The sequence below is a fragment of the Simochromis diagramma genome, unplaced genomic scaffold (genome assembly GCF_900408965.1).
Source record: "Simochromis diagramma unplaced genomic scaffold, fSimDia1.1 OVJJ01000205.1, whole genome shotgun sequence".
NCBI classification, from domain to species: Eukaryota; Metazoa; Chordata; class Actinopteri; order Cichliformes; family Cichlidae; genus Simochromis; species Simochromis diagramma.
Window position 1 is genome coordinate 33,587 of NW_024386782.1, and position 20,551 is coordinate 54,137.

The 20,551-nt window shown below is 39.3% G+C and overlaps 1 protein-coding gene across 14 annotated transcripts in view; it reads right to left on the minus strand.

Moving 5' to 3' along the window:
* Positions 1 to 20,551, minus strand: part of LOC120722957 (supervillin-like) — a 45,512-nt gene that overhangs the window by 1,481 nt on the left and 23,480 nt on the right. For 7 of the 14 annotated variants that reach the window (XM_040014167.1, XM_040014233.1, XM_040014242.1 and 4 more), the window contains 23 exons: positions 18,965 to 19,097; positions 17,611 to 17,664; positions 15,778 to 15,855; positions 15,144 to 15,291; positions 14,756 to 14,851; positions 13,991 to 14,071; positions 13,651 to 13,828; positions 13,386 to 13,561; positions 12,926 to 13,081; positions 11,692 to 11,828; positions 10,540 to 10,687; positions 10,301 to 10,446; positions 8,502 to 8,677; positions 8,181 to 8,328; positions 7,587 to 7,866; positions 7,216 to 7,367; positions 6,846 to 6,951; positions 6,439 to 6,646; positions 6,222 to 6,355; positions 4,915 to 5,070; positions 3,727 to 3,870; positions 3,470 to 3,591; positions 2,932 to 3,087 (listed from right to left, as the gene is read on the minus strand). In XM_040014167.1, the coding sequence (XP_039870101.1) occupies positions 2,932 to 3,087; positions 3,470 to 3,591; positions 3,727 to 3,870; positions 4,915 to 5,070; positions 6,222 to 6,355; positions 6,439 to 6,646; positions 6,846 to 6,951; positions 7,216 to 7,367; positions 7,587 to 7,866; positions 8,181 to 8,328; positions 8,502 to 8,677; positions 10,301 to 10,446; positions 10,540 to 10,687; positions 11,692 to 11,828; positions 12,926 to 13,081; positions 13,386 to 13,561; positions 13,651 to 13,828; positions 13,991 to 14,071; positions 14,756 to 14,851; positions 15,144 to 15,291; positions 15,778 to 15,855; positions 17,611 to 17,664; positions 18,965 to 19,097 (3,313 nt within the window). Of the gene's footprint in view, positions 1 to 1,855; positions 1,878 to 2,931; positions 3,088 to 3,469; positions 3,592 to 3,726; positions 3,871 to 4,914; positions 5,071 to 6,221; positions 6,356 to 6,438; positions 6,647 to 6,845; positions 6,952 to 7,215; positions 7,368 to 7,586; positions 7,867 to 8,180; positions 8,329 to 8,501; positions 8,678 to 10,300; positions 10,447 to 10,539; positions 10,688 to 11,691; positions 11,829 to 12,925; positions 13,082 to 13,385; positions 13,562 to 13,650; positions 13,829 to 13,990; positions 14,072 to 14,755; positions 14,852 to 15,143; positions 15,292 to 15,777; positions 15,856 to 17,610; positions 17,665 to 18,964; positions 19,098 to 20,551 lie in introns of all 14 variants that reach the window. The other 7 variants (XM_040014210.1, XM_040014159.1, XM_040014193.1 and 4 more) reach the window with 7 other exon arrangements.

The following is a 20,551-nucleotide window of genomic DNA, read 5'->3' on the forward strand; positions in this document are numbered from 1 at the left end:
ACCTTTTTGGCTGGCTATCTATCTATCTTCACCTTCGCAATGAAAATTCAGGAGATCAGCGTCTTTAGAAGTGCTCAAATCACCTGATCAATCATGTTTGATTGAGTGAAGCTCCAGCGCCATATCTGCAGGATGTTGTCCTTTGCACTTTGCACTGGATCATTTCATGGATAAACAGATGAGTAGGTGCTTAGTGATTATACATTTTTTGGTACTTTCACAGTGAGATGTTTCAGAGCGCACGATTTTCAGAAAAGTTCAGTTTAATATAAATAGGAAAACAATATTTTCAAATATTTTCTTGTACAATCACATCTGCTAATTCACTGATTCTCTAACATGACGTGATATCTTGTGCCCTGTGGGGAAACAAATCAACTCCATCCAGTGTTGGTGTTTTTTCATGCCTCCATGTTGTGCTCCACAGACAGATAGTGAGTCAGACTGCAGTGCGGATAACAGTGAATCACTACAGAGCATTTATTTGCACTGAGAGGAAAGGTAGAAGTTGTGTGCGTGCGTGCAAAGAGAAAAGCTGCAGGAGCAGAGAAGTATGGAAGGAGTGCGGCGTGGTCGGAGAGATAAACTGCAGCTGCGCAGATAAAACCTGTCAATTATCACAAGAGCATAAACACATCATTTCAAAGTCTAAACCCGCTCCCACCAAGGAAAACATCAAGAGATAAGCGACCTATTAACTCACTAGGATGTAACTAATTATTATTAATTATAACATTACATAAAATCCATAATTTCCTGATGGATTTTTTCTATACAATATTAGTAAACAGTGACAAATAATCCTGATGCGATTCTGAGCAATACTGGGTGTTTACAGGTACAGAGAATATATATTTAAGGCTTTTAATACTTTTTACCACTTTATATACAATTTGAGACCAAACATACAATGAAAATATACGTCTATCCAGGCTGAGTTTAAGAACGCCTGCTAGATGTGTTTATTAATATTAAAATAACATGAAAATCTCACGTTTTTTCTAAAATGAAATCTCATTCTTCTCCGTCTGAAGCAAACTAAATGCAGAGTTTAGATTTCTTTCCGGCCACTAGCTTCAACATCGGTGAGTAACCATCCTTGTCAAGCTATTGACAGGTCATCGTCATCATCATCTTTAGGGTTTTACTGCTGTAAAAATGGCACCTCACTTGGTCTAAGAATTTTGTATTTTTAAGATGTGCAGGTATGAGTTAAAGGTAGCCTACAGTGGATTTACCATTATGGGCACACCCTGAATGAACATGAAAAATTTAGCCTATCTATAAATCCCGTCCTACATAAGATCATTTAGGAAAAAGAAAATAATGTAATAATTTTTAAGTCCTGTATGTAGGATATTTAAGGAGTTGTAAACTATGAATGTTTTATGTCATTTATAATAAGAAGGACTTTAGAAGCGCATTAGAGTTATAGCTTCAACTCTGAGGTATTAACTGAAGTGTATAAAAGTACACACTTACAGCATATACCAATCAAATCCTGAATTCTCTGACTGATTCAAGTGGTCAGTTGTAACTTTTCATCTTTTCTCCCAGCAGAGATGGAAGCTAATTTTGGATCATGTGTCATTTTGTATTTGTTGTCTCCTGTGTGAAGGAGTTGAAGTGCCAAGTCCTTTGTGATTGCAGCTTTTATAAAGTACTGTCTAACAGCGTAATGGTGTTTCTGGATGATCTTTTCAGACATAATCGTGCAGCCAAGCACAACCTTTCCTCCTCGACCAGCACCACACTCAAGAGACAGGAGTGATTTTTTTTTTAAACACAGCGCTGACGTGCTCGAGAGAAGGACGGGTCGTCAGTGAGGATGAGTCACACGAGCATCTCTTCTTACCTGAATCCACCTACAAACTGGTCTGTAAAGTGAGAGTTAGATGGTGTTAGATGGATTTTAATGACTGAGGGTTAGTTACTGTGTACAGTTCTGGTTTTCCACCATTTATACTTGTTGATGTACCTGCTACATAACTGCTCAAATCACTGATGTGAATCACTGAGGTTATTTTTGCTTGTGCCAATAAAAAAAAACAGAAAGAGAAAATATGCACCAGATAAAATTGGCTGAGATCTATTTCAGAATTGTCTGTTTGTGCATCTTTGCAGCACTTCCAGTGTTGCTGCTGTTTTCTCTTTCCTTTCTGGAAGCTTCATTCTGTAAGTATATCTGCATGTATGCTTCTCAAAATGATGGAAGAGGACAAAGACGAAAAAGAGGTAAAACTGGAGAGATTAGCAGGTCATTTTGCTGGTGTGGCTCCTTTCAATTGTCTGTCTGTGGCCTCACATTCAGGCTTTTTGCACTGAAAGTCCCCTCTCAGAGGCCTCAGGACTTTACACCTGAACTGTGCACTGCCACTCCCATCCTGGGGACGATCCTCCTGTTTAGCCTCCAGGTTACAGACCGAAACTCAAAACTTGTAAGACAGGACAGATTGACAAAGAAGTTGTCTGCTGTCTATGTAAGTCTGAGGCTGATGGTGAAATTGCAAACGCACACTTGTAAACGGCCAGGGAACTTCCAGGGAACAAACCAAACAGATGCAGTTTTTGCTTTTTATAGGTACAGTCAGGTAACATTTTCCTGTTTGCCACAGTGTTAAAATGTCATCACCTACATTTTCCTTCTCATCAATAAAAGATAACCAAGTGAAAATGTCACTTCAGAAAAAATGCCTCACTGTGTCAAAAAGCTGCTACTATAGATATTACACTTCTACTTTAATTAGGTCACAGGTAAGTCATGTGACTAATTTGATTTCAACTGAGCTGTCATTGCAATCAGATTTAAAAGTTATAAAAAAAAAATCTGGTAAAAGGAAAGAAACATGCTGATTTTTTTTTGTGTGACTAAAACGCTGCCAACAAAAACTTCAAAGCAAAAGTAAAATAGTTTTTCTTCACTTTACTGACCTCAAAGTCCTGGTCAGACAGGTAGAGCTCCAGGCAGAGTGGGTCAACTCCCTCTGGCAGCGGCCGGGCCTGCAGCTGAGCCAGAGGGAAGGTGTTCTGACAGAGCCGGGCCAACACGTCCTCCACCAGGATGATCTGGTTACACACCTCCGCCTCCTGCAGCCACAACAGAGCATGCACAGGCTCCTTTGTAGTAATTGTGAGAAACCGCTTTGTATCAGTGAGGAAGGAAAAATATAGCATAATCTAAATGTTAATCACATTTTCCACTTTGGATGAGGGCATATAAAAAAGGAGGTGCAAGAAGAAAGGAAGTTTTATTTTATTTTATTTATTTTTTTTTTATTTGGGACGGAAAAAGATGTTTTAAAAGAAGGATGAAGGGAGTCAGAATAGCTTGTTTCGGACATGAAACTGACCTGAGGGGGTGCAAGGCTGAGTATAAACTAAATATGAATTACTTTGAACATGAATATGGAAAGCTATTGCAGTGAAGTCCAAGAGGAAAAAGTATAAGATAACAATATGTCTTGCTCACTTTCTCTGTAATCTCAGCCACGTCCTCTCTGTGCTCCCAGCTGGGAAACATGTTGGTGAAGGTGAGCGGCTCCAGGCCGGCGTGGATCAGGTATGACTTCTGAGGCTTCTTCTCGTTCCTCTCTGCAGGAGAAAATCAGCACAAGGTTCTCATTAAATCACACATTAACCTTTTCCTAATGTTTTTCTTTTCTGCTTTTAAAGTTTCTGGAAAAAAAATCCTCAGAACTATTATAAATAGTTGGATGTTTGCCTCACGTTTGCAGTACTGCAGCACAGTCTCCATCGCGCACTTCCTGTCTGCATCCCAGCGGATATGAGCAGAGCCAGTCCTCTCGCTGTCCTGAGGCCACCAGCCCTGCCACAGGTAAACCTCATGGAAGTTATCCACCAGGAACAAAGCTGTGCCAGAGACATAAGATACAGTAAGAAATATGCGGTGTAATCTGCATACTGTATGTTCTGGATTTGTAGTTACGCATCTACATTTTAAAGTGTTCCCCCCCCCCCCCCAAATGATCCTTTAAGTCTGTGCGAGCATCAGTGTGAGGATAAAAAAGACAATGAGATTTGAAAGTGTGTCTTTCATTTTGCAAAAAATCAGTTCCTAAATAACATCTCTTCATCTTGTTTTTGCAAGGATGTGAGAAAGAGATGATGGGATGGAGCTATTTTTATATCTTCACTCTCTCTGGCACAATCTTGGACAGATACAACTGATCTCATTCTAAAACACTGACGTGTTCTAAAGGTTCAGGTTGTAGAAATGTACATAGGTGTATATTTTACTCAAATGACACAAGATTAAACTAAATGAAAAGAAAAACAACCTTTGAGCTGAGATGATGAATATGAATACTCTTGCACATTAGAGCTCCCACAGTACAGTTTATGCATGTATTTTGTCCACAAATAATTCAACATAATTAAAATAAAACTGTTTTCATAACAGCTCAGCTGCTCATTTTATTCCCCAGCAGTCAATAAAAACATTGGTCTTCATTCACAAACAGTGTGTTCTCACAAATCTGTTCTTAACTGTGCAGATGAACGAATGACGCACAAACCCTGAATCGTCCAAAAAATGAACAGTAATGAATTGTGGAAATGAATAAAGAATTACATAAATGCACATACATCAGACAGATATGCTTCACCACTTTTTCTACCTCTAGGAAGGTTCCCTATATCCAATCACTGGATACTTTATTAGGTATACTCAGCTAGTAGTGGGTTAAACAAGACGCTGAAAACATTCAGAGATTTTGGTCCATATTGATAATGACAGCATCACACAGTTGCTATAGATTTTAAATGAGGTGGATGGCATGTCTATCTAAAACACTCCTGTTTCCTCACTCGAAGCTTATGGAGCAAGGATGGATGGAAGCCTTAACTAGAAGAATATAAATCCCCACCCGCCAAACGTTTGTGTTTCAGTCTCACCAGGTTGAGGTGCATTGTACAGATCTTCCTGCAGGAAAGGCAGCGAGCTGACCAGGTCTGGAGCTCTGGACGGGTGGAAAAACTCATTTGCTACAAAATCTCCAGATGTGCTGCTCAGCTGGAAGAGCCGTGGGGTGAAATTGAATTTTCCTGGATCTGACAAACAACAAGATACATCATCCTTCTTCAGATGATGACCAGTGTAGGTGTGGAGAGCTTTAGACTACAACTCATGATTTAATATTTTGTTAAACATTGAAAAAAAAAAAAAAATCAAACCTGTTATTTCTGATTTCATTTATATATTTTTGATGAACAATTGTCGTTATTGTTAATTCCTAAAAAAAATAAAAATACTGCAGTTTGTGAAATACTCTAAAATCTTATATTGTAGAGTAAAGAGCATTAGGTCTTTACATTAAAACAGTCATTCCCAAATTCAAGAATCCTGTGACCTCTTTAAAAACCAAAAATTCCCATGAAGTCCACCCAATCTTAAATCTTCAATTCAAAACACAAGAGAAAGTGATGTATTTCTTTGAATGTTTTAATACTAAAAAACAAGAAACACAAGCTGTTGACTATGAACTGCTAATGCTACCCAGTCATATGCATAGTCACACTGAGCTCATGTGTTATGACTAATGTGTAACCCACCTGGCACTGGGACACAAAATTCAATGCATAAGCATAAAATTTAGGTCAGAGTAATATTTGCAATAACACAAACTAACTGTCTTTTATTACCAGTTTTGATTCACTTTTTATATAAACGAATATAAATATGTAACTGTACATACTTGTGAGCAATTTCAAACTGAGTTTCTGTTATTACTATGGACCACCTGCAATACCGGGCCCACAATTTGGGAATCACTGCCCTACAGTAAAAATCACATTGAGCCTTGAGTTGGTTATAAATAAAATAAAATTGAACTAAATTGTTATTAAGCCATCATAAGGGCTTTTAAAAAGGTTAAAATTTGACCTACAGATAATATATTCATGCACTTTATTGTGCAATGTACAAGAATGCAAAAGAGCAATTTTACTGTGTGGTAGTATAAGCAAGTATGCTGTATGAATTTTATTGTATGTATTGAATTCATAATGTGAGCTAAACGAGATATTTTTAACTTTACTAGAAATGATATCAGTTATAATTACAGTTACTGCTGCAGCAGCGTGGCAATGGTAGTATAAGTGATGCTAGGAAACAACAATGGTGTTATAACAATGCATTGTTAAGCAAATTTCAGACAAGCTGAGTCTATGGTGTCAACATATAAAAACGCTGTTTCCTGTACCTTGAAGCATGCAGTCATAGGCTTTCCTGTCTTTTCTCCCCAGAGCCTCCCAGAAGCCTGGAGGCTCCACCCCCTCATCACACTCATGGATGGTCACTTTGCTGCTGCTGTGGAGACCTGCTTCCAGAGGACATCTGAAAGCAGCAAAGAGAGAAATGATATTCAATTCTCAGATGAGAGTGTAAAATGAGGAAACAGTGTCTTTATAAACACTCACTGCTCCTTTATCTTAAGAGCGGCCGTGTTTCCAACACTGCGGGTGTGCAGCTGCGTTTTGCAGCCGTGCCACAGGTAGATGATGGCCTTGTTGATGTTGAGCAGGATCATGGAGGCTCTAGAGCGAAGGCTGCTGCAGTGACAAGCCACCTCCAGCAGGTGGCCCTCCACCGGCACTTCACCACGCACACAGTAAAGACGCCACTCACCTGATTAGAGCAGGTAAGCGTGAGTGACAGGAAGTTTTTATCCTTAATCCTTAATCAGCAATCCAACATAAATCATATTATAACAACAACAATTTATTTTCTTTATTTAATACCAATATTAAATAATAAAAAATAATATAATATAATAACAATATATAAAGGTAAATAGAATAAAAAACGGAAAAGTCCAAATATTTACTCTGAGTGTTCTCCTCCTCCTCCTCCCTTTTGCCTGCATGGACGATCATTCCTCCATTGAAGCACTGCAGGAAACATGCCGGCTCCTTTCCTTGCTGCACCTGCATCTGTAACAGTGGTCAAATTACTCTGTTAAAGTCAAGATTACAAATGTATGCACTGTCCATCTTTCTGTACATGTGTACATGTGCGCGTCATAAAGAGAACATTGTACAAAACTTTCATTCTTAGCCATCTTAATGCCGTCGTAATCTCCTGTGATGAACGATTCAATGGAAGCGGGCTAGTGTGTTACTTCAGTAGCATTTCATAACATCAGCCTTCACTGCAGAGCTGATATTTTTAAACACTGACTGCCTTGTCTCTTGTACCTGTGCCCCTCTCTCCTCATCCAGCTCCACCGTCATCAGTGCTGACGTCCCCTTCTCGCTGACAGTGGAGTGTCGCCCCTGCCAGAAGAAGTAGCAGCATTTCTCCTTCCCGGGCCCACTGCTCCTTGCCTCTGGGTTCTGCCTGCGACCAACTAGGGCCAAAATACAGAAACAGACAACAAAAGGATCAATAAACCACTCTAAAACTACTCTTTTCACTACACAACAAAAAACGTTTACGTCTTTTTGAGTGAGGTGGTGTTGTAATGAATTATCAGAGCTCACCTACCTGTTTGTGTGCCATAAAGCACACAAATGCAAAATGTCAAGTAGATCATTTTTACCATGTCAGAATATGACTAGAGACCAACCTGAGGTGCTGACCATGTACTTCCACTTGACCACATATGCGTCCCCCTCGTGGAACTGGCCTATGCTCTGGCGTGGCAGACGGCTGTAATCAAACTCCAGGATGTGCCAAACGTCCACAGAAACTGTGACGATCTCCTGAGTCCTCATGGAGTCCTCTGATTCCACTCGACCGTGGCCACGCCCGACATTCACCCCATCCAAAATCATGGAAACTGATGACTGCAGGACAGGCAGCATTAGGGTGGCATCGTAAGGCCGGCACTCTCGCCTTGGAGCCTCCTGGGAGAAAGATTGCAGATAGGATTAGAATCAAATGAAATGTTAAGATGTGATAGTGAAAACTGAGCCAACAGGCAAAATAAGGCACTTTGACACACTAATGCTTCATACAGCATCTAACCAAAGGCATATCCGCTCTAATTCCTGGTCCCAGTGTGTAATAAACTGTTCCTGACAAAATGAACTAAGCCTGACTGAGACAGCCCAACAAATAAACAGATGGGGAGATAAAGTCAATATATCAGGCTTCTCTGATGTGGATAATCTGTGGAATAAAGCTATTTATCCTCATACAACAAGAGCCTGATTTGCACCTTCTGCTCAGGTACAAGCTCGCAGCCTTCCTTTGGCGTTGGGGACTTTACTTCAGTCCAATCCACGAACTTCTCCTTGAATAAGATTGTCTCATTGTGCTCTGTCAGCCTGCCGAATATTGCCCAGTCAGGACGGCCCTGGCCCTTCCTGTGGAGAAGAGCGTGGTTAAAAAAAAAAAGAGTAAAAGGACGTTAAACTTCATGAAATCAAAAGCCTTTTAAAAACTAAGAAATAAAGTTGATCATTTTAAAACACTATGCATTTTTGTTGTTCGATTGAGGCCAGAAGTAAAAATGTGAAGCAGGCATGTGTATTCTCACCTGGGTATGAGTTTGTTGCAGCCTCCGGGGTCCAGAGGGTTCACGTCACAGCACGTGTAGTCAAATGTCCCGTTCCACAGGTGTTTAGCCAGCTGGAAGGCCACCTTCCTTTGGGCCAGAGTCACCTCTTTACCGTGCCACACATACACCTCACTGCCAAAATCAAACACCAAAACCTGCAGCACAGAAAGCACAACAACCACAGACACCCAGTTAGCACTGCTTCAAACTTAATAAAGCCCTTTTAAGTTACATATGGAGAAAATCATCTATATTATATGCAATAACACAATGTTGTTATATAAATCCCAGAAATAAGAAGTAAAATACAAAAAACTCAAAAAACAATCACTGCAAACATGTTTTAACCTCTGTGTACTGTGGTGAGCTATATATAACTCACCACAGTAAATTTTACTAAAGCTTAAAGTTTGCATTTTGAGGAGCACGACTGCTTTGACTGACAGTCACTGAACTGGATTTCTCATATGAATTTGCAGCTTTATTCCCTTTTTTAAGCATTTTAATGGAAAAATCTAGCAGATTATATGGTCTGCTGTTTGCTATAGACCAAGAACATCAAACTTATCTTATATCGAGGGCCCTATACAGCCCACTTTGAACTTAACCAGACCAGTGAAACTCTTCTTTCTGTCAATGTAAAGATGTTTAACTACACATTTAATCCCTGAGATCTGTTAATATGAGAAGTGCAATTTCAACAGTATTACTCGATTGTTCTATGTGATAAAGAAATGCTGTCGTATTAAATGTATGTCAACAAAATAAATAAATTAATATGTAAAATTATGGGAAAAGTTCTGGTAGCTTATTGACCAGATTATCCTGTAATTATAATGCTGAAAGATTTGTAAATTCATAGAATGATTTGTTTGTTTAACTGTGGACCTAGTCTAAAAAAAACAAAACAAAAAGAAGAAGAAATTTTTCTAGTATAAAAAAACCCTTTTCTGCAATTTAATTGTTTATTTTTTACATAATTACTTTGGCGCAGTATGAATAGATGTGGTGGAGGTATTTATCAGTAGAATAATATGTTAACTATGCTGAAAATACAATTAAAAGTCTAATAAAATGATTGTCTCCTTCACATTTCCCAAAGTTGCCCAGTGAGCTGGATTAGAGTCTTTGACATTATGTTTGACACTCTTGCAAGAGACAATCCAAGAAGTGTGTGCATCACTTTAGTGACTGAAACTCTAGCCCCTTTGAATGTTACTTAGTTCAAATTTGCAGGTGTCTGTGCAATATACAGTGGATGCATGCAGCTTGCCAACTAAGTGTAAGCTGATAGCTTGACGGTCTCCAAAAATAGTCCTTTCTAGCTCCAGAAAGTTAGCATAGGTTCAGTCCCTGTAAATTCAGGACAGTGAATCCCCAGCTTCTTTTTATTTTGCATCTCATATAAAGTTTGCATCAGAAATTCTTTCTCTGATCCACCACCACCACCTTCTAGACTCCAGAGAGTCCATTCATTATCTTTGACCTTCATCTACAGGTCTGCTTCTCATTTTTTTAGAAGAAACTTTGATTTCTTCCATGTAATATTTCTCTTCTGTAATACAGTGGTTTGCATTCTCGCGTGGCACATGTGACAGAAATGCTGAAAAGTGTCCCATTCACATGCAAACCGAAAATAAAGCTAAACTGCACCAGTGATGAAATCCTATTTCCTCTCCGTTCATGAAATCTTTCCAAGTTCAGAAAGCGGAAACGTGAAATTCTGCTGAAAAATGAAAAGCAGCTATCAAAATTATAATGAGGCTTTTATAGATCACCTCCTTGGATGTCAGGAGGGAGCTGCGTGGGACCTTCCCCCACTCATCATCATCAGGAACCAGCTTATCATCCTGCAGTCTGAAAATACAGTTGGTTTCCACGATGGCATTCTCAAACTGCTCGTCCTCCTCTGCTGGACCCGCCGCTACAATTAAACATAGTAACCGAAAATGTTAAGATATTATCAACGCAAGCGTGTGCAGTGGTTCAAACGCACAGACAAAAGCTTATGTCTTACACTGATATGCCATCTGTCCACCGAGGACTGACCAGAACTCCTGAGTATCTGGACTCTGTGGGTTCACCCCTTCTTCGATGGTCTGCACCTGGTTCCCCCTGCAGCCCATGTCCTTATTTGTCTGGATGAACGTGGCCAAATCGTTTGCCTGCATTCACAAAAGAAAAAGAATCATCTTATCGGCTATTAAATATTATAGATTTCAGTTTCATGGGCTAGATTCTGTTTTAATCTGCATGCATAGAAGTAAACATGGAGGCCAATGAAGTGTAAGCAGATGACAAAGAGGAAACTTTTTAATCCTGTGTGTGGATGTGGAATCTGAGCCTGGAGCAGTGTGGATGTTACATGAATGGTTTCCCTGAAAGAGTTTTCCAAACTTTTAGGATGTGGAGGCTCACTTTTAACCTCTACTGTCAGCATCTCTTAACTTAACAAGGCTCTAGTAGAGAGACACAACGCTCAGCTCGCTCATCTCCCCGAGACAGAGTTGAGTTATCTTGGTGACGACTGGAGTGGTGTAAATTTTGGGTTACTGTTCAAACTAAAGTCAAATTAAGTGAAAAAAAATCAGACCTGTATCTAACTTAGTAACACATACAGAAGCTGTGTCAATGATGATTAAAAAAAAAAAAAAAGACTAGACATGTGATTTGCTGTTTAAACTGACAAGAATAAAGTAGATCTGAGTCGCATATAAAGAAAAATAAAGAGTAAATGTAGCCATATCCTCACCATGATGTTGATGTAGACAACAAATAAATTTAGCTTCTTAATTAATCCATTAATACCCCTCAGAAGTAAGAGGTGAAACTTCATAAGAATGTCAAATATTAAAGTCAACGACAAAAAAAGTCATACTAAAGAGATTTGGCCGACTGTTTCTTGGCTCTTCATGCATAAAATCACAATAAAGTGTGTAAAGATCACAGAGAAGGAAAACAAATGTTTATTAAAAACTGTCTAGACAGACGTCCTTTGGGAAAATGGAGAGGCTGAAAACGTGTTTGATGAGGAGCACAGATGGGCATATGTGCCAGTGGGTGTGTGCGCAGAGAATGAAAGTTAAATAATCAATGAATCTTTTTTTTTTTCAAACACCAGTATGGCTACTGTAGCTCTGACCACACCAGACAGAGTGGTAACACTCACCTTCGCCTTCTCAATAACGTTTGAGAACTCTCCCATCCAAACAAAGCAGTGCTCTGGAGTGACCAACAGGAAACAATCCCCGCTGTTCAGAGACGACGCTCTGGGCTCCACTAGTCTGGTCTGAACATGACGACGACCTGCAAGAAATATGAAGCCACTTTAATTCATTTTCTCCGTAGATTTATCATAGATGTTCTGCTTGAGGCAAAACTTTGAGTATTTTACAGGGACAGATGGAAACGACAATTTGTGCGACCCTTGTTTTCTTATTGGTGGATTATCACAGGAGCAAAAGCCTGACTACACGTTGAGATGACCAAATCAACATATGAAAAACAGACTTATTATTCACAGATAGCTCTGTTGATGTATCATCATTAAAATGCAGATTAAAGCCTTTAAAAAAGATTCTGTTTTTTATACAGCAATTTCCCCTTTTGTTTGTTGCTGTACATACAGAACTCAATATTTTATAATAATAGTATTATTTATTTATTATTCGGGGCATGACTACTTTTGACTTTCTTGAGGCTACCAACCTAGGCGCCTACAGCAAGATGTCTGCTTCACCTCAATCACTTCATGTTTAAATCACTGAACTGAATACTGTGAAACATTAAAATTAGGGGTGTGGTTGCCACAGCAGGTGGTGGTGCTGACACAGCTGAGAGCTATCTGCTAATTCAACCCTCTCAGTGCCTTTTGAAGCCTTATTAATACAATTACATTCAATTGCTGAAATTGCAGAGTTTTCAAGGAAAGTCTAGGATTTATTAGCAGATTCCATGTTTGTGACATGCAGGTACACAGTTTATGGATGCAGTTTATGATGCAACAATATGACTTTCATATAGAACACTAACTGCAGTATGAACCTAAACATTAACAGCCAGTTTCTGAAACTAAAGGTAGTTTTAGCTGCTCATTTTTCCCCCAAGGAGAGGGCTTCCCATATTTGATATGGCACAGCTGTTACACCAGATTCGTCTCTCCCATTTATTCAGATTTGGGATCAGCACAAGGCTGGGTTTGTGTCTCCTCCTGATCTTAAACTGGGTAAAGCAAATGTGTTAACCACCACCCCACGGTGCCACTAGACCTAGTTTTAGACTAAATGAAGAATGAATGAAGCTCTCATTTAAAAGGTTCTAGTCCAAGATTATGTTTATTTCATGTCTGGGAGCTGGAAATGACACAGCATTAAGACAAACACACAATATAAGCGAGTTTTCACCTTTGATCTGCATCAGCATGATGTTCTTGTACGGCACAGCGCTGTTGTTAGACATCTGCTCTGAGACGTTGACGCTGCGCAGACTCACATTGCTGAAGTTTTCTTTACTGGCCAGACCTGCCAGAGCAGCCTCGGAGTATTCTGAGGTTTTATTCACTGAAATGAGAAAATACACACTTTATAAAAACAATAAAGGCCTACTGGAATAAAAATTAATAAATAACTAACATAACTGCTTCATTAAACATTAAAGTAACAAAATCCCTGCAGAAAAAAACGTCTGTATAAGTGGGTCACGCTAATTTGCAGAGGTTAAAAATGGATGTAGTTTTGTTGGCTCCAAACAACAATAACGTTTCCATTTTTGCTGTTGTTGCTTTTTTTTATTACAAACAATAACAGAGGGGCTCTATTAAGTCTTCTGTTCTACAAACTCCTAAACACAGAGTAGTGTTCTTACTCGTCTTCTCGGATTTCATTCTCTTGCTTTCCAACTGTGCCACGTTAAGTCTCTGCTCTGTGTACTCATGTCGGATGTCCTCTCGAGCTGCCAGCATCTTCAGAGGGTTTTTAGATGACTGAACGTTTCTAGAAGGACGGACTGAGCGCTTGTGCTGCACCATGGCTGAAGTCAGCCTAGTCAGGAAGAAAAAAATGAGTATGAGTACAATGGAAAAGAATTACCAAGAGGCCGATGATGTATAATTAGAAGCTTTTTTTCTTACTTGGGAGCCTGGGAGCCAAATATGCTGTCAAAATCCTCGCTGATGTCAATCCTGGTGGGCATGCGTGGAAATTCAGCGACACGCCTGTAAAACTTGGAGAAGATCTCATCATCCAGCTTCATCACTTCCTTCACGGCCTTCTCAGTCACTGTTATAGTGGTTTCCTGCAAACCTGCCACTGAAAAAAAAACAGTTTAAAATAATAAGGATGCAATCTATACAGATTCTTTGAAGGTAACACTGCAGAGTGTTGATATTTTTGGGGGGATTGGCACTAAAAATGCTTTTAAAATGAAATATATTCCTAAGCTGAGGTCAAAGTCACTGCGGATGTACTTACCTTTGCTATTCAAGCGCCCCAAGAAGCTTTCCAACTTGTCAAGCTTCTTATCTGACTCCATGTCCGGCCTCGCCTCAATTTCTGGAAGACATAATTCAAGTTTCAAAACAACAGCTGTGATTAAGATTGAGGTGCTCTCATTACGTTCGTTTCTATCCCTGTATTTTTCTGGACTGCTTTTACATTATTCACAGTTCAAAATGATCCTTATTTATCATATACTGGGCCTTGGCATAGTCTCTTAGTTCTTCCTCTGTTTTCAAGCTGTTTTAGTGTCTCTCCCTTTAAGCCAACGCTCTTCTGCTATTTGCATACAAAAATTGTGAACAGTAGGTAGGTGAGGCTGTTGTGTTCACAGGATTACCTGCTCTCACTGATATTCTGGATAAATAGCAAACCTAGAATAGTCTAAAGCTTCTGTCTCATACTTGTACATAAACTGGCCTACTTATTTGAAACTTTGGCCATATTCAATATGAGGATCCACCAAGTTATTTTAAAGTTATAGTTGACAGAAAATAAAGAAAAACATATCAGGACCCCTTAAAATTTTCTTAAAGTAATTAAATTAAACACACAAGTTCATCCAGCTTTTTTGTGTTTTGTGCCGTTATTACTGTTTTTAAGTTATTAGCTGATATTTTTTTATGAACTTTATGAATTATTTTTAAATCCATCAGCTTCTGTAAACTGCAAACTAGTTTTTTAAAAGCTCTGACAGCGATTTCTCTGGGGTGACAGTGATGACTTGCAAATCTATCTCACCCTCTTGTGGTTTGTTGACAGCTGGCGTGCTGCTCTTCAGCTTGGTGGAGACAGGCGACAGTATTGGGCTGATAACGGAGGAGGAGGCTGCCAGGCCTGCAGACACATAGACACAAATTTAGAGCAAGCGACATAACTACTACATGAACCTGCTCACAATCAGGTCTTTGAATTTTTCTTTAATGCCTGTGAAAAAAAGACTCTGCATTTGGTATTTTTGGCACCGGAAGCCAAGTGCATCTCTACATTTCGACAGCCAGTGTCACCAACTAAGTCAATGCAGATTTGTAAATAGCACTAGAGTCCAAATACATCCATTTTTTGGGTGCATACTGTTGCTTCAAAGTCTTTTTCTATAGCATTTTTAAAAACCACCTCAGACACCCACCTTTCTTGACCATACGTGCAGCCACTGTGTACTGGGTGGAGTCATTAGCTGCTCCTTTGCCCTTTGCCTTCCAAGCATCCTCACGAGTTGAAATCATCTGCTTCCTCTCCTCAATGGTCATCTGGGCTTCAATTTCCTCCCCCGTCTTCTGCACAGACATGTCAAATTATCAGATTATGAATGATTATTAGGTTAAAGTGTCAAGCCCTGCATGAAAAGCAATCATCTCTACACAATGAAGCTAACTGTTAGTCTTCAATTCAATATATTTCCAGCCATGTAGGACTTGTTTTTAATAAGATTAAAACATAAAACAAATACATGGAAGAACTGCATCACCTCTGTAGCTCCAATTCACTGCTTTGTTCCCAAAGGCGCAATTATTCATGTAGTAATAGTATCAAACCAAGCAGTTATAAAAAGATTGGATGCATTCGAGCATGCTGGGTGCATTGCTATATATAGTCTACTGTATTCCTCAGTGAAAGTGATGGCTGTACACTCGTGTTGGCGTAACCAAATCAATTTCAATAACGCAGAAAGTGCTCAACACATGAGTAGCTGCAGACCAAGCAAGAACGATAAGACTCCAGTACATGCTGCCTGTTTGAGCATGCTAGGCGCATGACCTTACCTGACTATGATGGTCAATATACTGACACTTTTGGCCAAGGGAGATAGGAGGAGAAAAGGTAGAGGAGAAGACAGGCTCCTGAGGATGTAGTAGTGGGTGGAAAATTGAAAGACAGGAAAGGAAACGAGGGAAAAACGATGAACACAGAGGATGACAAACGATGGATGCAAAGGAAAGAAGACCAAAGCCAGAAATCGGGACTGCAGTTTGACTATTAAACAGTAAACATGACGCTAATTTAATTTTACCTTTAAAACATGTCGGTTTTAAATATTCATTATTCATTTAAGAAATGACAAAAGCCTTTCAAAAGAATTAAGGAAGTTTCACTGTCTCTAAATAAAACACTCCAAAATAAAGAATGCACTTACTTTTGTTAAAGGTTGCTGAATACATTTATGTTTACTGTTAGTAACAAGGCAGCAAATTGCAAAAGCCACTTCGCCCAGGAGAAAATTACATTACCTGTGCAATGAAAACGTAAAGCTTAAAGGAACCCCGTCTCTTTCAATCTCGTGGGTCTTAACGTGTTGCCTGTTCACACTGTCAAACATGTGCGGTATATTTTTACTGGTTAAAAGTTGAAAATATTTAACACATATTTTGATCTGCAATGTAAACTGGTTGCACTCCATATTAGAAGCATCATAAAATGTTAAAGTGCTCCTTTTGGTTGCAATTTCCAGTAAAAAGGAAACATGTAGAATTCGTTTTCAAAGCCTTCCTGTTGCTAGGAAGAGGAGAAAGAGGGAGGAAAGTGCTTGTGCGCAAAGACAAAGCATTTGATGCATTTGGTCAACTAAAAGATCTGCTGATCATAAAACCAAACACTGTGTCTACATTTTTCTCGCACAAGGAGTCTAACTGGCCTCGGATAACGACCAAAAATAGATGCTGTCTTGCTGCTGCTGGATTTGTACTGCAGCACTTTCTTTTGTTTTTCTAAGGTTTTTAATGTGCGTAACAGTGGTTTCTTTATTGTTAAATGTTGTTATACTTGTTTGACAGTTGCCACAAGACACAAATAGAATTTCCAAAAGGGCAACAAACATTAAATACAAATTATTGCTAATGGAATCGATCGAGAAAATCAGAATATATAAAACTGCCGTCTTCTAGATCGGCAAAGAGGAGCTATGCTGCACAAACACAGATATTTCCGTATTCTCTTCGTATCGCCTCTGTGAACATCATCATTGTGATATACAGTTTGACTAACGCCCATTATGTTTTCTTCTTTGCTTTCCTTGTTAAACTATTTTCAGGTTTAAATAAAAAAGGTTGTAAAAAAGGTTGAATATCAAACATGTCCATGTCATAGAAGGAAACAAAAATTGCAACCAAACACTACAATCTTAACAACAATGGTGGCTACGAGTTGCGGGAATTATTTTTAAATTTTACAACAAAATACAAAACTATAAAAGACATTCACAGTGTATTTTATTTCAAACTCAAAAAATATAATAAGCCACATATCTTCATACCAGGGTTCGTTAAATATAATATATTGGCATTTAAAGCAGTTTCTTAGCCAACCTGTGGAGATGTGACTTGTGCAAAGTGAACTCGTGATTGCTCATCAAATGCTATAGTATTTCTGAGCATGAGCACTTTACTTAAGAAGTGCTTAATTAAAATATTTAGAGCCCCAATGAGTTTATATAATCTAGTATTAAGACCATATGTTAAATATTAAATATTAGATGTTGTTAGAACATCGACAGACCAGCAGATTCAGGAAAAGCAAAAAGCAGCCTCGCACAACATCCAAACAAAACTGTGACAGGAAAACAGAGATCCCACGCCAAGCTAATAACCAACAGGTCTTACCCACAGCTGTTCAGACACAGACAGAGAGGAGTCCTGAACAACCACCCCTTCCTCCTGAGGGGTTAAACACAGGGGAAGTACACGTCAGAGTGAGGGGGGGCTACTGCTATTGTTGCTAATGGGTTTTAGGGGCGAGATCGCCTTAAGGATTAGCATCCAGCGTTTAAGCAGGCGGTTTCAACTCACAGAATACTAATTTTGAGTGTACGAGCTGCAGGAAAGGAGTCCTTTAAAGTGCCCTAGTCCCAAATCCCAAAATTAGAACTTCTTTGAGCTTATAAATGTCTTTCTAGCTGCTGTTTAAGCCAACAGAGATGCATAAATACTTATAAGAGATTCCCAAAATAACTCTTTCTGTCAGATAAGCTTTCAAGTATTACCTCTCGAGGTTTAAGTCAAACTTAGCCTGAAGCTTCCCCGATTGTGTTAAAATTCATTTGTAATAGCCCAGACTGCTAATTCTACAAGCAGAACGAGGCGGATGATTTAGTGTTTGCTGTCTGAGGGCTGGATGCCACGCTGGTCGGACACCACTGCGCTCAAACAACAGATGGGCTAAAGGGAATGAAATGAAAAGGAGCACTTAACTGAAAGAGAGGGGGGGCAGAAGCTGGCATGGTAACGATGAAGGATGGGGAGGGAAATGAGGCACTGGTGTTTACTATGTTTAACCAAAACTGTTAGAGCAAAGGCTCTGTAAAAATATACCTGAAGCTAAATGAAAAGCGGATATAACACTTTTCTGAAACAGTGGATTAAATTTATTCCTATTAATTTGGTTTCATTTATATTGGTCATGTCATGACATTTTCTGCAAACATTTAAGACAAATGTTGTTTTAAACCACAATCTGTTGGAACTCAAGCGAGAAACCTGTGCCCACTTTACTTAAATCTCCAGGAAATGTAATCCGTGGAGAATGACCTGCCAGTCATATTTGAGCACACACAGTTTTATTCACAGCGATGTAGAAACCACAAACATTTATGCGAGGAGACAGGTTTTAGTGCAGTTTCTCTACATACAGTGCGCAAGAACCAGCCCAGTGTATCTGGGAAGCACGACAAAACTGCAAGTCAGCCGCACAGTTAGTTAATGGGTCTGACTTAATCAAATAAATTAATAAATTTAATCACAAAAGTGTTAACTGCATAAATGATAATTTATTTTAATGCTGGATACTGGAAAGAGAGATTTAATTTTCACTATAATTTTTTTTTTTAAAAGCTACATTTTGTTTGGTACTTTCTTCTTTAGCTTAGGTTTAAATTTGCCAAATCAAATATGACTCACTCTAAATGTGACCACAGTGAGGCTTCACAGTTGTTATACTGTATACACAGTAAAGACTAACCTTCTTCTGGCTGGTCTGATCTGTTTCCCATGGCTGAGCTGGCTGCTCAGTGGATGCCACTTTAACCACTTCCTGTTTCTTATTGATCCTGTTCCTCCAGTCCTCCTCACCACTCTTCTTCAGCAGTGCCACTCTGACATAAGACAAGAGATAATCTTTTAGCAGGCAAAAATTAGGCTTTTAATTAATATCCTATACTTATTTTTAAAAAAAATCTGTGTTCTGTCATTGGACAGTGCCTTGTAAAATTCTTAGGGCCAAAGTCCAGAAGCCAATGGGTAACCTCCACGTTTACGATGGCTAAATCCATATATGTGTACAAAATGACAATATAAAAATACATGGAAATAAAAATATTGAGATAATGGTGCTTTTCAAATTTATATATAAATATGTTTTACATATTCGTGCTTTTAGTTCAAATCATAGGAAAGAAATCCTTTCAAGGGAGAAAATCCAGACCAGAGACCTTTTGCTGCAAACACAACTATTACAGTTTTTCTCGATTGCTTAAAAACTATAACCAATCTTGTGAACCCAAATTTCAAATTTTAATGCCACTTTCCAAGAAGCACACCCATTTCCTTGAACTATAAACACGATGCCCCTGCTTTACCACATGAGTCAGATGTGGTGAACTGTAAAACTACACACAAATCCCTACATTTGTCAGTGCTTACACCATGTGGTCACTTAGAAAGCACTAGCAGTCAATTAACTCACATCAGCACAGCTTTAGCTCAAATAGCACATAGTTAACGAAGTGGAAACACTATGAGTCAAAATGTATCACACACCAATCAGAAACTTTAATGGATAAACAAAAGGGCCCAAGTCAGCTCATTCAGGTTTGAAACAATGGATCCAAAGACATGCAAAGGAAGAGGTCCAGGAGCAGTAGGAGAAGGTGGTCTAGGACACCAGGGAGGAGGAGGTGGAGAAGGTGGAGGAACATAATTGGTTATTGGGCTATTGTAAATGTCCCTGGTAAGCGTGGAAGGAATGTCACTATGTGCGCAGCTATCAGCCAACGAGGGATACTCCACCGCTATCTGATTCTAGGACCCTATAACACTATGCTTCTCCTTGCTTTTCTTGATGGTCTGAGACAACATATGTTTCAGCGGGACTGCAGGTAACCAGCACAGCCAGAGCAGCCTCACTACGTTGTTGTTTGGGATAACGTCAGCTTCCATCACGCTGCTATGGTTCATGACTGGTTTACCAATAACCCAAGGTTTTCTAACATCTTTCTGCCTGCATACTCTCCCTTTCTAAACCCGATAGAGGAGGTATTTTCGGCAAGGCGGTGGAAGGTGTACAACACCTTATGTCCTCCTCCAGGCCGTGAAAGACGCCTGCCTAGACATATCAGTAGATGCATGCCAGGGGTGGATCAGGCATGCAAGAGGATTTTACCCCCGCTGCCTAGCTAGGGCCGATATAGCTTGTTATGTCGATGAGATTCTCTGGCCTGACTCAAACCAAAGACAGGATGCTGAGGTGGAATAATGTTTTTGGTGTGTATTGTACTGTATGGTACATGAATAAAAATGTCCCACTGTATGTACATTGGTTGCGTCTTTT